Source organism: Rhinatrema bivittatum, chromosome 1 (genome assembly GCF_901001135.1).
Source record: "Rhinatrema bivittatum chromosome 1, aRhiBiv1.1, whole genome shotgun sequence".
NCBI lineage: Eukaryota > Metazoa > Chordata > Amphibia > Gymnophiona > Rhinatrematidae > Rhinatrema > Rhinatrema bivittatum.
This window is the reverse complement of record NC_042615.1, coordinates 602840600-602855375: the sequence shown is the minus strand read 5'-3', so window position 1 is coordinate 602855375 and position 14776 is coordinate 602840600. Positions and strand designations below refer to the sequence as shown.

At 41.4% G+C, this 14776-nt stretch overlaps 1 protein-coding gene across 5 annotated transcripts in view; it reads left to right on the top strand.

Annotated features, from left to right (window-relative positions):
• SNX24 (sorting nexin 24) overlaps positions 1–14776 on the top strand; it is a 299054-nt gene that overhangs the window by 117606 nt on the left and 166672 nt on the right. For all 5 annotated transcript variants that reach the window (XR_003859201.1, XR_003859203.1, XM_029619882.1 and 2 more), the window contains exon 2: positions 4473–4556. Coding sequence is in view for 3 of the 5 variants with exons in the window: in XM_029619882.1 (XP_029475742.1) it covers positions 4473–4556 (84 nt within the window). In the remaining 2 variants the exon portion in view is untranslated. The remainder of the gene's footprint in view (positions 1–4472; positions 4557–14776) is intronic.

Here is a 14776-nt window from a genome sequence, read left to right as displayed (position 1 = left end):
ATTCCATTTATCATTTTGGTCACCCTTCTCTGTATCTTCTCCATCACAATTATATCTTTTATGAGATGCTGCGACCAGAATTGTACACAGTATTCAATATGCAGTCTCACCATGGAGTGATACAGAGGCATTATGACATTTTCCATTTTATTCACCATTCCCTTTCTAATAATTCCCAACATTCTGTTTGCTTTTTTGACTGCTGCAGCACACTGAACCAACAATTTCAATGTGTTATCCACTATGACGCCTAGATCTCTTTCTTGGGTTGTAGCACCTAATATGGAACCTAACATTGTGTAACTATAGCATGGGTTATTTTGCCCTATATGCAGCACCTTGCACTTGTCCACATTAAATTTCATCTGCCATTTTGATGCCCAATTTTCCAGCCTCACAAGGTCTTCCTGCAATTTATCACAATCTGCTTGTGATTTAACTACTCTGAACAATTTTGTATCATCTGCAAATTTGATTACCTCACTTGTCGTATTTCTTTCCAGATCATTTATAAATATATTGAAAAGTAAGGGTCCCAATACAGATCCCTGAGGCACTCCACTGCCCACTCCTTTCCACTGAGAAAATTGTCCATTTAATCCTACTCTCTGTTTCCTGTCTTTTAGCCAGTTTGTAATCCACGAAAGGACATCGCCACCTATCCCATGACTTTTTACTTTTCCTAGAAGCCTCTCATGAGGAACTTTGTCAAATGCCTTCTGAAAATCCAAGTATACTACATCTACCGGTTCACCTTTATCCACATGTTTATTAACCCCCTTCAAAAAAAGGAAGCAGACTTGTGTAGGGATCCTGTTAGTCTCCTACTAATAATGGATAAGGATTATACCATTTAGGTTTGGGGGGTAGACAAATTGGTGGTTGTTGTATTTGCAGCCCCCCCCCCCCCCATATGGCAGCTAGCAAGCATAATGTCCTCAGTGATTTTTAGAGAGAATACCATTTTACCCTGGTAGATTTCTTGCTGTGCTCTCATTTTTCTAAATCTTAACTTTAAGCTCCATGGAGACTTTTTGTTGTTGTTTTGAATGAGTTTCTTTCCACCCTCTCATGCCACCTTTAACTTATTTGAGTTTGGAATGCCACATCCTTTTAGACTCAGTTAAGCTTATTTAACTTTACTCTTCTGTCTAATGGAAGAGGTTCCCTTCCTGCAGTGAAATCCAGGGAGAGGACGGCTTCCAGCCGTTCTAAGAGAAAAGGAAGAAGTAGAAAGGGGAGAGGAGATGGAACCTCATCCATGGCCCCTAAGTATCTACTGAAGATTGGGAGAAAGAGGAGAAAAAGGTCTCACCCTTGATACAAAAGAGGAGATGGGAGATAATACGTAATACTTTTAAAAGTACATTTCGAACTTCATCTAAATTGGGAGGGAAGCATGCCAACTTGCCCTGATTTCCCATGGGAGGAAGAAATCAAGTAACTAAAAGAACTAATTAAATTGGAGTAACATTTGAACTTTAGAAAGACTAAGAAGTCACAAACTTACTATAAGTATTGGTATCATCTGGAACGTAAAATACACAGCCGTAAAGGCTTTAAATCATCATTGCACCTTATCGGTAAAAAAGAAATCTTGGAAACCACCAAACAACTCTCATGTGCCTTTATAGAGTAGTGGCATTATCATCATCTATGCTAAGATTATCAATGCTGTATGCAAGAGATTTAAACATTCCCCCGCACAGGAAATCCTGGGAAATAAATCTTCTGGAATAGCTAGAGTGTCCATCTAAATCGAAGGATGAGATACGGCCTCTGGATCTGTTATCTGGGTTCAAGCATCACAGTGGTTACAGTTGGACACATGTGTAAGGAACCCTGGGTAACATATTCTGGTTATGTTCACAGATTAAACAGCTATAGGGAAAAATTAGATATGTAACAATACTAAAAAAAAAAAAAAAAGTCTAGGAACCTTGAAGTAAAAAAGTAGACTAAACAGAAATGATTCCACCCTACTGCTTAACTAAACAAATATATAATGTATCATACAAGCATCATAAAACGAGACGCTGGACTGCATTCACTTGACATATGGCTTAAGTCCAAAAGGGGGCGTCTAGGATTACAGTCATAGGTTATAGGACCCCTAGTAGTGCAAAATGTTTTTCAAACTTTATTTTTTTGAAATTGCACATAAAAATCCTAACAATGACATTTAAAATCTTGAAAAAAAAGCACTTATCTGTTGAGGAACTCAGTTGGAATCAAAAGCGGAATATCAAGGGTCTGCAATACTGTGTTATAATGAAATAGTCGGCTCTTTGTCCCAATGCTGCCTCAGTGTTTCGAAAGTCTCATTTCTGCTTCAGAGGGTGTCAAAATCTTCTTGAAACTGTAAATCCTCTTATGTATCCCAAAATAGTAATAGCCTCCAGACACTTTTTTTTTCAGTCTTTTAGAAAAAGTGAAATCTTCAAAAAGGTTCTGAGGCTTCCTATTGCATGGCTGCTGAAATCTTCAACAGATAAATGCTTTTTTTTTTCAAGATTATAAGTGCTATTATTAGGAATTGTATGCGCAATTTAAAAAAATCCAAATTAAAAGTAAGTTTTAAACTCATTTTGCATTACTAAGGATCCTGTGATTTATGACTACGGTTCTAGATGCCCCCTTTTGGATTTCTGCCACATGTCAGGTGAATGCAGTCCAGCTTCTCGTTTTATGATGGTCATAGGATACATAAACATATTTGTTTAGCTAAGCTGTGGGGAAAATGTTACATGTGATTAGTAATTGGGCATAAGGCTGTTACAGATGGAGACAGTGCTTTTGATGTGTCAAAATTAGTGATTAAAAGGAAGGGCCCACGGCTGTTTCGTACTGGGAGAAAAGGTGATATTAAAGTCATGGAGGAAAACGGATTCTCCATCTTTCTGGCATTGGTGTAACATGTTACATAATATTATGGTGACAGAGAATCTTGAGGCAGGGATTCACTTTTGATGTAAATGAACTTTTAGGGACATTTGGGAATTGTCCCTGCAGTTTATACTGAGAGCTCATAGTGAAATTCTCAGTTCCTTGTAAGTTAAAAAAAAAAAAATAATAATTGCAGTAGTGACATGGTCTGCTCAAAATGTGAGTGGGGAGGAGGGAAGATGGTGAGGAACAAGATGTAGTGCAGATATGGGATTTTGGAGCTGGGTTAGTAGGAGGTGGGGGAGGGACTTACGATTGTTCAGCGTTGTCCTTATTCCTTGCATGGAAACTTATGGAAAATAAATATACCTGTATTGCTGCTTGTGTGCAGAAGGAAAAACTGTACACAGGGCCTTTGATTATTTATCTCTGATTAATAAAATGTTTAAAAGTGAACGGAGACTTTGTGTATTCCATCTACAGAGGGGCCAGCCTCAAAACAGCAAGTGCTCGCAAAACTCAGTAAGCCCTTATCCGATTGGCGTTATAATAGGAATTTCCAGCTGCAGATAAGTTCCTAATAAAAAGGAAATGGAGCACATGATATAAAATACAGACTGGATAAACACAAGTGTCGATTGTGTAGACCAGCAAAATGTTATTAACGAATGTTCTGAGAGAGAGAGAATCCAGGGGCTTCAGAAATCTTCAAAGGTGACTGTAGGTAATGTCCATGGCGTCATGGCGAGAGGGAAGACAAAAATCACCTTTGCTATATTGGTTCAAAACAAAACAAAGGTTTTCCCCTTTTGGGTCGTGAATGGCAGCTTGAGCCCAGCTGAGACATAAGAAAATGCCATACTGGGTCAGACCAAGGGTCCATCAAGCCCAGCATCCTGTTTCCAACAGTGGCCAATCCAGGCCATAAGAACCTGGCAAGTACCCAAAAACTAAGTCTATTCTATGTTACCGTTGCTAATAGCAGTGGCTATTCTCTAAGTGAACTTAATAGCAGGTAATGGACTTCTCCTCCAAGAACTTATCCAATCCTTTTTTAAACACAGACTCGAGATGACTGTGCGGGTGAGAAAGAAATTAACCTGCGATTATGCGACTGGCAGAAGCCACGCTACTTCTGTCATTGGGCGCACCCTGTACCCATGTGCGGCTATCTCTCTGGCTGCCTGCTCTTTCCTCTTCCTTTTCCCTCCATTTGGGATGATGCTTTCTTGACATCATCTTCTTACTGAGAGAAATGTTGCCGCTTTTGTTTTGAGTTTTTTTTTTTTTTAAGTAATAACATGAGGCTTAATTGCCCTCAAACATATTTGCTGAACAAACTTGTTAGCGAAGCATTTAACCAGTGTCCTCATTAATCATTCTGGCACTTTGCTGTCTCCCGAGTCTTCTGGGTTGGTTTTTTTTTTTTTAAACCTTTTTTTTTTGTTTTTTTGTATCAGTTACTGTAATTAAAGGGATGAGCTACAGCACCGTCACAAACTTAACATGTCAGACACATAGGGCTGGGCTAAAAAGTGATCCCTTTCTTTCTGTAATTTCTGTGTTTTGTTTTGTTTTTTTTACAGGTATTTAAAATAGAAGTGCTCACGAGTGGAAGAAAGCACTTTGTGGAAAAAAGGTACAGCGAGTTTCATGCACTTCATAAAAAGGTAAGTGTCTCCACCCACCTGGGCATCCCGTGCAGTGGCTGGCTGTAACTTTTCCCGTTTTTTTGCTCCCTTGCTGTACTGGGTACTATTAGTCATGGCCAGCTCCTCGTGGCCTCTCTCACCGGAAGGAGAGAAGGAGATCAGTCATTCAGTTTGTTTGGGGTATGACACTTCACACACCAAATAAATATGTGTAACTTAGAAGTGTGTACTTGTATCCCATTCTCCAGATTGTTAATGGCAGTGTTGAATAGTACCTGACCCAGGACAGACCCCTGTAGAGTCTCATTTGATATAGCCTTCCATGCTGGCACTGACTCCATTAATCACTGCTATTTGAGTCTCTTTTTTTTTTCTTTCTTTCTTTTTTCCCCAACCACTTGTGTACCCACCTAACAGTAATAAGTGGGTTACAGAAAGATGTCACATATGCCTCACTGGTGTGAATGAAACGTCTGCCTAATGCAGTGCTGCTCAAACTGGTACTTGGTCTCTCTTCCTCTCCCAGTCAGTTATGTTTTCAGGCTATGTCTAATGGATGTGTATGAGATTTGCATTGCTTGGAGACGGTGCATGCAAAAATATTTCTCTCACACACATACAGTATTTTTTTAATTTAAAAGTATTTATCTGCCCTTCCAAAACATAATTCAATAAAATTCATATAGAAACGTCACACATGACAAACATCAACATTATGTAATCTTACAGTCTACAATAATACATACCATACACCCAGAGTTATCAACAAAGAAAACAAGCAAGGACTAACTAATGGAGGCAAAAGCTTCATTAAATAAAAGGGTTTTTAGGAGCTTCTTAAAGATTTTGGAGTCCTGCGTAACATATAGAAACATAGAAATGATGGCAGAAGAAGACCAAACAGTCCATCCAGTCTGCCCAGCAAGCTTTCACTTTTTTCCCCCCCCCCCCATACTTATGTTACTCTTGTCCCTTGTAAGTGACTTTTTTTGTTCTATTTCCCTTTCACCCCCGCCATCGATATAGTTAGCAGTGCTGGAGCTGCATCTAAGTGACGTATCTAGCTAATTGGTTAGGAGTATCAGTGCTGCAGCTGCATCTAAGTGAAGTATATAGCTAATTGTTTAGGGGTAGTAACCGCCGTCCTAGCAAGCTACTCCCACGCATGTTTACCCAGCCTGTGCAACTCAGTCCTTCTTGGTTGTTGTCTGAATATAAATCATCTTTTCATCATTCCCCCTGCCGTTGAAGCAGAGAGCTATGCTGGATATCATTGAAAGTGAAGTATCAGGCTTATTTGGTTTGGGGTAGTAAGCGCCGTATCAAGCAAGCTACTCCCCTGCTTTTTTGTGAATGCAAATCCTTTTTTTTTTACATTTCCTCTTGCCATTGAAGCATAGAGCAATGTTGGAGTCGCATTAACCGTGTGTATGTTTATTGAATTAGGATATTAATCTCCAGGTAGTAGCCATCATTCCCGCAAGCCGCCCCCATGCCTCTTCGCTTCATTCACATCCTCTAGACTTTATGGATACTGATTGGTAATGAATTCCGTAAATTAGGGCCGAAAATGGAGAGAGAACATTTACGTGTTACTGATAGGCGGGCTGTCTTGGGAAAGAGAACATCAAGTAGGCCTTGGTTAGAGGACTGGAGAATCCTATATATCTAATTCTAGAAAAACATTTACTTGGATGTCACAACTAAGTGTTCCCATTTCATCTTGCCTTGCTTAAAAGACAATTATTTGCAGATGCAGCCATAGCTGGTCAGCAGCTGTCTTCCACTTATGGCTTCAGTAATTCCGGCAGTGGTGATACTGGCAGAAAAGCAGCCCAAAAATATATGAGCACAGAGGGGACAATGTAATAATATCCACAGTAAAATGAAGACTAATTTTTGCACGGGTTTCTGTTTATTCAGGTGAAAAAAAAACCCCTGCAGTACCACAGAAAGCAGTAAACTAATGAGATGCAAACTGAACGAGAGTATAAAAAAAATGCCCCACAGCAATTGAAAAATTGCACAAAAGCATGAGTAAACCAAAACTGTGTATAAATGTTCATTTGAAAATCAGTTAACTTGCAACAGCTGTTACAGAAGTTACTGAAAGTCCTCGGTGAAGAAAGCCTCCAGCTCTGGCAGCCATTGCCTCCCCTGGATCCTGGGGAAGGTCCCTGGCTTGGCTTCCCAGAACAGTATAGTCACCCAGTCTTTCCCAGCTCTGCACACAAGGAAGCCAGCAAAACTTTCAAGGGGCTGGATTGAGCGTGCTGCAGGCCGCAGAAGGTCCAAAATAGCAGCTAAGCTCTGGGACTTAGTACAGGGTTAGGTGGCTCTCGATAGGACAGAAAGGACACGTGTATGTGAAATGGCTACTCATGGGCAGATGGCTGGAGGATTGGGGTTGCTGGGCAAATGAAATATCTTCTCTTGCTCTCTGGGCTCTGTTCGGCCACTTGTACTCTCCAGTCAACGAGATATGATTCTAATCAGGAGCTGGCTGCTGAGGCCTAGCCAGGAATGTGCTCTTTTTTTTTTTTTGGCTGCTGCTGTCCAACCCCAGCTACTCCCCCACCCCCCACCCAATCATGTCTCTCCGATGGCCGTGGGAAATCAAATACCAGCGAACAACAGCGTGCAGACGGAGTTCCACATAGCCATCCCACTGCCAATTAAATCCTATGGCCCTAATTTTCAGGGCTGGTACATGTGACAGGGGCTGGAATGGCAGTTCAGGCAGCTTTATGCTACTTCTGACCCAGGTGTTAGTTTTCCAGCATTAAAGTAATGTGCCCAAAGCAATCTCACCCAGTATGCCTTTATGTATTGCAGAGTAATAATTAAGCTAATTGATAATGGCTTAGTACATTCTTGTGCTAATCCTAGCATGAGATTTAACCCAAATTTTACTGTGCATGTTTTCTGCACTAAAATTCCCATTACTTATCGGGTTTCTTTTAGCATAGAAAAATCTGAGCTAAAACACAAGTTGAAACTCATACTAGGGTCGGTGTGGTTTATTAGATCATCCTCAGTTATGCTTGTTCCGAAATGAGGGTTATCTAAGAACATGCAGATTTCAGAGAAAAATGTTAGAAAAGCAAGTCCAGCAGTGAAAAGGAAGACACATCTGCTTACCTATTCAGCTGAAAGTGGAGGTGCTTAAAAACTTGATCAGGGAGCAAGCGTTGCTAAATCTGAGGAAGAATATGGTGGTGTCAAACAACAAAGTATGATTTAAAGTCATGGACATAAACTAGTTGACAAGGGCATAAAATAAGATATATATAACCCAACGAAATAAAAGTATGGTATGTGGTCTTGTCTTAAATACCATTTTTGTAACAGAAGGAATATACATAACTTGCATAAGCATTTAAAAAATTCTTTAAAAAAATCTCTTATGTGTTGGACTATACCTGGGAACTGATGATTGAAATTGCAAGCCCATATGAAAAGGATGAACCGTGTGCCAATACAAGAAGATCACATCTGCCAAAGCATCCACCTTTAAATACATACATCAAATAAAAATTGATTTATTGTGTGATCTTTAAATCTATCCTTGCGCAGATCTAATATATTTAGATATAGATATACGTATGTGAGGCCTCTGATTTTCTGCAATGGTTTATAGGTAGATTTTGGAGCAAAAGTTAGGCAGAAATAGAAAAGAAAACTGATGATATGTTGCCTCCTGTATTGATCCATGTTGCAGCCACACTTTCTAGAGGGGTCCTATCATGGATCAGATAGGGAAGAAATGGCATCAGTGCAGTCTCCCAGATGCTTTTTCTTTGGAACAGTGGAGGTTTTCTGCTTGGTCGCTATCATCCTTTTCAGCTGCTTCCATTGGCGTTTGAAGGCTCGCATATTTGAGAGTGAATGGCCTTCATGAGATGTGCATGACTGTCTGGCAGATGTTGGGTACAACTTGTTTGGTGGAATGGTAAAGGAGACTCTGGCTCTGATTATGGAGCATCATTGCACCCTACAGTCATTATCATTGGTGGCAGAGGACCAGCTGGAATCAATCTGACAGTAATTTTCCTACCAAGCATCCATTTTTCCAAAGACATCCCTTACGCTCTTTTCAGTGCCTTTGGGCTTCAACAGCAGCAGATGCCCACTAGAGGCTCATAGACAGAAAGGCATCAGCCAAAGGCCCAGCAGTAGTTGCAGCCTAAGCCTGGGACTAGTTCTTCATGTCTTTGAGCCTTGTCTTTCCAGTGGGTTGGGGGAGGGTCCAGTCCTTCTTCCTTCCAGAATGGATCAGTGTCACCAAGGACTGGTGGGTCCTGAAAATTGTGGAGTCTGGTTATCATTTGCATTTTTCTCACCCTCTTCTGCTTCAGATTTCAGTGCCCATCCCTCTGTCTGCCTAGCTGCAGCTGGATGAAGATTTTCTCCTGCAACAGAGGACAATTGAACTTGTCCCTTCTTGGACAATTGGCAGGGGATCTATTTCTAGTATTTTGTAATCTCCAAGAATTCAGTGATATTGAGACCTATTTTGGACTTGTGAGGGCTGAACAAACTTGGTTTGGGAGAGATTCAAGGTGAAATCCTTTCAAACAATTTTTCCCTTCATTCAACCAAGGGCCTGGATGTTCACTCTTGACCTGAAAGATGCCTGTGCACACATCTCTATTCTCCCCTCTCACTGGAAGTTCCTTAGGTTTGTGGTAAAAGATGCACACTCCCAGTATAAAGTGCTTCTTTTCAGCCTCTCCATGGCCCTAAGAGTGTTCATAAAATGCTTTGCAGTAGTGGGCTGCACATCTCTGTTGACAGGCAGTCTGTGTATTTCTTTACTTGAATGACTGGTTGGTGATAGGTTCTACTGACAGGAGTTCTCGAGTCCCTTGATGCAATCTTTCAACTTCTCCAGTCTATAGGGTTACTGGTCACTTTCAAGTCCAACCTGACTTCATCTAAAAGGAAAACAGGACAAGACCATGCGCCTTGGAAAGAAGTTCTTTTATTAAATACAATTAAGAAAATTGCCCCAACACTGGCCGAGTTTCACCTAATCAGCTGCATCAGGGGCTTAATATTTTTGATAAAATATTTGGAATTTATAATTATTCATATACATACTGATGTGGCAATAAAGACTAACATAGAAATGACAGCAGAAGAAGACCAATAGGCCCATCCAGTCTGCCCAGCTATCTTTCACACTTATTTTCTCATACTTATTTGTTACTCCGACCTCTGAGTTCAGGGCCCTTATTGGTAGCTTTTTTATTCTGATTTCCTTCCACCTCCGCCATTGATGCAGAGAGCAGTGTTGGAGCTGTATCAAAGTGAAGTATAAGGCTTAATGTTTGAGGGTAGTAACCATCGTATTGAGCAAGTTACCCCAATGTTTGTATACTCATACTGCTCAGATCAATGCCTTGTTAAATGTTGGCTGGATGTAAATCCTATTTCTTCATTCCCCCTGCCATTGAAGCAGTGAGCTGTGCTGGATATGCATTCAAAGTGAAGTATCAGGCTTAAATTGGTTCGGGGTAGTAACCGCCGCAACAAGCAAGCTACTCCCAAGCTTATTTGTTTACCCAGACTGTGCAATTCAGTCCTTGTTGGTTGTTGCCTGAATGTAAATCCTCTTTTCCACATTTCCTCTTGCCGTTGAAGCATAGAGCAATGTTGGAGTCTCATTAACTGTGTGAATGTTTATTGAATAAGGGTATTAATCACCAGGTAGTAGCCGTCATTCCCGCAAGCCACCCCCATACCTCTTCTATTCATTCTCATCCTCCAGGCTTTATGGATCTACAGTGTTTATCCCATGCCCCTTTGAAATCCTTCACAGTTTTGGTCTTCACTTCCTCCGGAAGGGCGTCCCAGGCATCCACCACCCTCTCCGTGAAGAAATACTTCCTGACATTGGTTCTGAGTCTTCCTCCCTGGAGTTTTAAATCGTGACCACTGGTTCTGCTGATTTTTTTTCCAATGGGAAAGGTTTGTCGTTTACTTTGGATCATTAAAACCTTTCAAGTATCTGAACGTCTGTATCATATCACCCCTACTCCTCCTTTCCTCCAGGGTATACATATTTAGATTCTTCTGTCTCTCTCCTCATAAGTCATTCAATGAAGACCATCCACCTTTTTGGTCCCCCTTCTCTGGACTGCCTCCATCCTGTCTCTGTCCCTTCAGAGATACGGTCTCCAGAACTGAGCACAGTACTCCAGGTGAGGTCTCACCAAGGACCTGTACAAGGGGATAATCACTAGGGATGTGAATCGGGTGATCGATCATCTTAACGATCGATTTTGGCTGGGGGGGAGGGAAATCTGATCGTCATGGTTTTTGTTTTTTTTAAATCGTAAAAAATCATATATCGGGGGAGGGCAGGGAAAACCGGCACCCTAAAACCCACCCCGACCCTTTAAAATAAATCCTCCACCCTCCCGAAGCCCCCCCAAATGTTTTAAATTACCTGGGGTCCAGTGGGGGGGTCCCAGCGTGATCTGCCGCTCTCGGGCCATGGCTGCGTTAAAAGAAATGGCGCCGGTGGCCCTTTGCCCTTACCATATGACAGGGCAAAGGTAGCGCCGGCGCCATTTTGGTTCCTGTCACCCGATGTCACGCGTGCAGGAGATCGCTCCCGGACCCCCGCTGGACCCCCAGGGACTTTTGGCCAGCTTGGGGGGGCCTCCTGACCCCCACAAGACTTGCCAAAATTCCAGCGGGGGTCCGGGAGCGACCTCCTGCACGTGGGCCGTATTGCCAATATTCAAAATGGCGCCAGTGCTACTTTTGCCCTCACTATGTCGACATAGTGAGGGTAAAAATGTCACCGGCACCATTTTGAATATTGGCAATACGGCCGGTGCCATTTTGCCCTCACTATGTCGACATAGTGAGGGCAAAAGTAGCGCCGGCGCCATTTTGAATATTGGCAATACTGCCAGCGCCATTTTGCCCTCACTATGTCGACATAGTGAGGGCAAAAGTAGCGCCGACGCCATTTTGAATATTGGCAATACGGCCCGCGTGCAGGAGGTCGCTCTCGGACCCTCTGTACAAGAACTTTTACCCAGAATCAAGTCCCAAATCTTGACCTGCTTCCTTCTAAAAACCACTTCTCCTTTCCTTCTTTTTTTCTGTTTAGTTGTTATTTATTTATTTGGACTTAACACTGTCATACTTCCAATCCTTTCAATCTGCAACCTTGGGGTCATCTTCAACTTCTTTCTCCTGCACACATCCAAAACTCTGAAATGTGCTGTTTCTTTCTTTATAACACCACCAAAATCTGTCCTGTCCTTTATTTATTTGATTTATATTCCATCTTTCAGACATTTCAAAGTGGATTACATTCAGATATTGTAAGCATTTCTTTCTGAGCACACTGGCAAAAGCCTTATCCACACTCTCGACTGCTGCCACTTGCTCCTCAAAGATCTCCCACTAACTGTTCATGCTACAGTCTTTTCAAAATTTAGCAGCATGACTTATCATGCTCCATTGTCACTATAACATGTCAATCTCTCTTCTCAAGTCAAGACTCCCCTTCGGCTTCCACTACTCACCTACAAGAGCCTTTGCAGCTTTTCCTTACCTCTTCTCTCTTATCTCCCGCTATATCCCTCCTCTCAATGTCTGTTTATTGGGAAAATGGCTTTATCTCTATCTGTCTCTGTTACCAACTCCTGATTCCTCACTTTCCATCTTTCTGCATCATAGACCTGGAATAGACTCTTGAGCTGCTGTGTTATACTCCTTCTCTGACCATAGTCAGATCCTGCCTGAAAACACACATTTTTGAAACCGCTTTTAAATCTGAAATGCTAGTTCCCCCTGACCATACACTTGTTAATTTTGTTCTCTCTAATAAATACATTTTTTGAAGTCTTGGAGTTTTCTTATTTATGTGTTGACTAGTTTGTGAGCTCCATGGAGCAGGAACTGTCTTTTATGTGTATCTGTATGGCATGGCATATGTTTAGTCACACTATAGAAGAAATATGTACTAGTAGAATATTAGGGTCCCTGAGAGAGGAGGTATGGAGAAGAAAAGAAAGTTGGGTAGGTCTACGTGCATGCCTGATAGGTAACTTTCTTTTCTTTTTAAGTTGTGTGCCTGTTAATAGGAAAAGAAAGTTAGGTAATTCTAAGTGTGGGAGCTTGATTAAAAAGAAAAGAATGGTAGGTAATTCCCCTCCCACCAACCCCTAAGCAAATTCTTTGATTTGTAGACTCTTATCCCATTTAAGAGGTCAAGAGACATTTTCACACCACAAGTCAATCAGGGATGATCAAGGGAATGACTTGGCTCTTATCAATAGATTAATTGTCCCCTTGCAGGCCTTTGCCAAATTAACATTAAATATACAACATAAATTCAAAGAACTTTAATTTTCATATCCCTACTCCCTTAGCAACCTAAATTAACCAAGAACACAACAATATTAAGTTGCAGACAGTAGTCCAGCAGCGAGATGGGGGCCTTCCAGCCTTTTCCACTGAGTACCACGTGTATGATTATATACCAGTTGGTGAGAGGTTGTATGTGTGTGCCCGGTGCAAAGACCTCTTGACTCTTAGAGAACGAGTTTGATATCTGGAGGAGCTAAGGCAGACAGAGTTATGTAGAGGAGACCTTCAGGGACATAATAGCCAAGTCCAACTCCAATCTGGCAGCCCCATGTGCTGCCTTGAAGAAACAAGGTTATCTGGACAGAGAGCCAACATGGTGTAGCAGGAAGTAATCCTGTAGCTAGGACCTGCTCTCCAGGTGATGCATTATCCTCTCACACAGAGGATGAATCTTCAAGGACTTGTGCCCAGGAAGTAAAGGATAGGTCAGCCATCATTGTTGGTGATTTGATCATTAGGAATGTAGATAACTGGATTACTGGTGGATATAAGGATCGTTTTGGTAACTTGCCTACCTGGTGCAAAGGTGGTGAACCTCATGTGTCACCTAGATAGGATTTTAGACAGTGCTGGGGTGGAGCTGCCTCTCATGGTACATGTGGATACCAATGACATAGAAGGGAGAGAGGTTCTGGAAGTCAAATTTAGGCTTTTAGGTAGGTCATTGAAATCCAGAATCTCTATAGCGTCTCTGAAATGCTTCCTGTTCCATGTGTAGGACCACAGAGGCAGGCAGAGATTTGGAATCTCAAAAAGATGATAGTGAAGGGAAGAGATCTTTAGTTTTGTTAGGAACTGGGCAACATTTTGGGGAAAAGGGAGCTTATTCCAAAAGGATAGGCTCCATCATAACTTGAGTGGAATTGGGCTGCTGGCACTAATCTTTAAAAAGGAGATAGAGAAGCTTTTAAACTAGATGATAAGGAAAAGCCAACAGTTGCTCAGCAGCGCATGGTTCAGAGGGACGTATCTTCAAAGGATACTAAAATAAAAGGGGAGTTAGGCAATCCCGGTTCAGAGGTTCCAATAAAAGCATATGTAACCCATTTGTCTATAAAATAAAGAACAGAGTGAATTAAAAGATTCTAAATTATCCCTGCCAATTGCTAAGAAAGCCGTATATCCAATTAAAAACATGCCTTGAATTGTCTGTATGCTAATGCCAGAAGTCTAAAAAGTAAGATGGGAGAGTTAGAATGTATAGCACTGAATGTCAAAGTAGACTTAATAAGCATCTCTGAGACCTGGTGGAAGGAGTATTACCAATGGGACAGTGTTATACCAGGTTATAAATTATATCACAATGATAGGGTGAATCAATTTGGTGGGGGGGGGGGGGGGGGGGGATGCTTTATGTTAGGGATGGCACAGAATCCACCAGGATTAAGATCCTTCAGAAGATTAAATACACAGTATTTATTTATTTATAAATATTTGTATTCCGCCGATCTGCAATCTCAGCGGATAGCAATATTAACATATTGTAAATCAACACAAAACATAAAATAGTAAAAAGTATCACAATACAACAAAAACACAACAAAATAAATAAAATTAGACAGCAAACCCATCAAACCTGTGACTGTTCAAAAACTGTTGCAATACATGAGCAACATTTTGCACCCCTAGCAAAAACTCAGGCCTAGATTCATCAAATTGCTATAAATATCGTGGAAATAGTGCCCGTGGGAAAAAAAAAAGGGGGCGTGGCTAGGCTAATTTTCCTGATACCGCATTACATAGATATTTTCCGCAACGCGCAATACTTTTATCGAATGCCATGTTATTTTCACATCTGCATGCTGAGTAATCTACCGCAGCCGCATTACCCACTGAAAAGG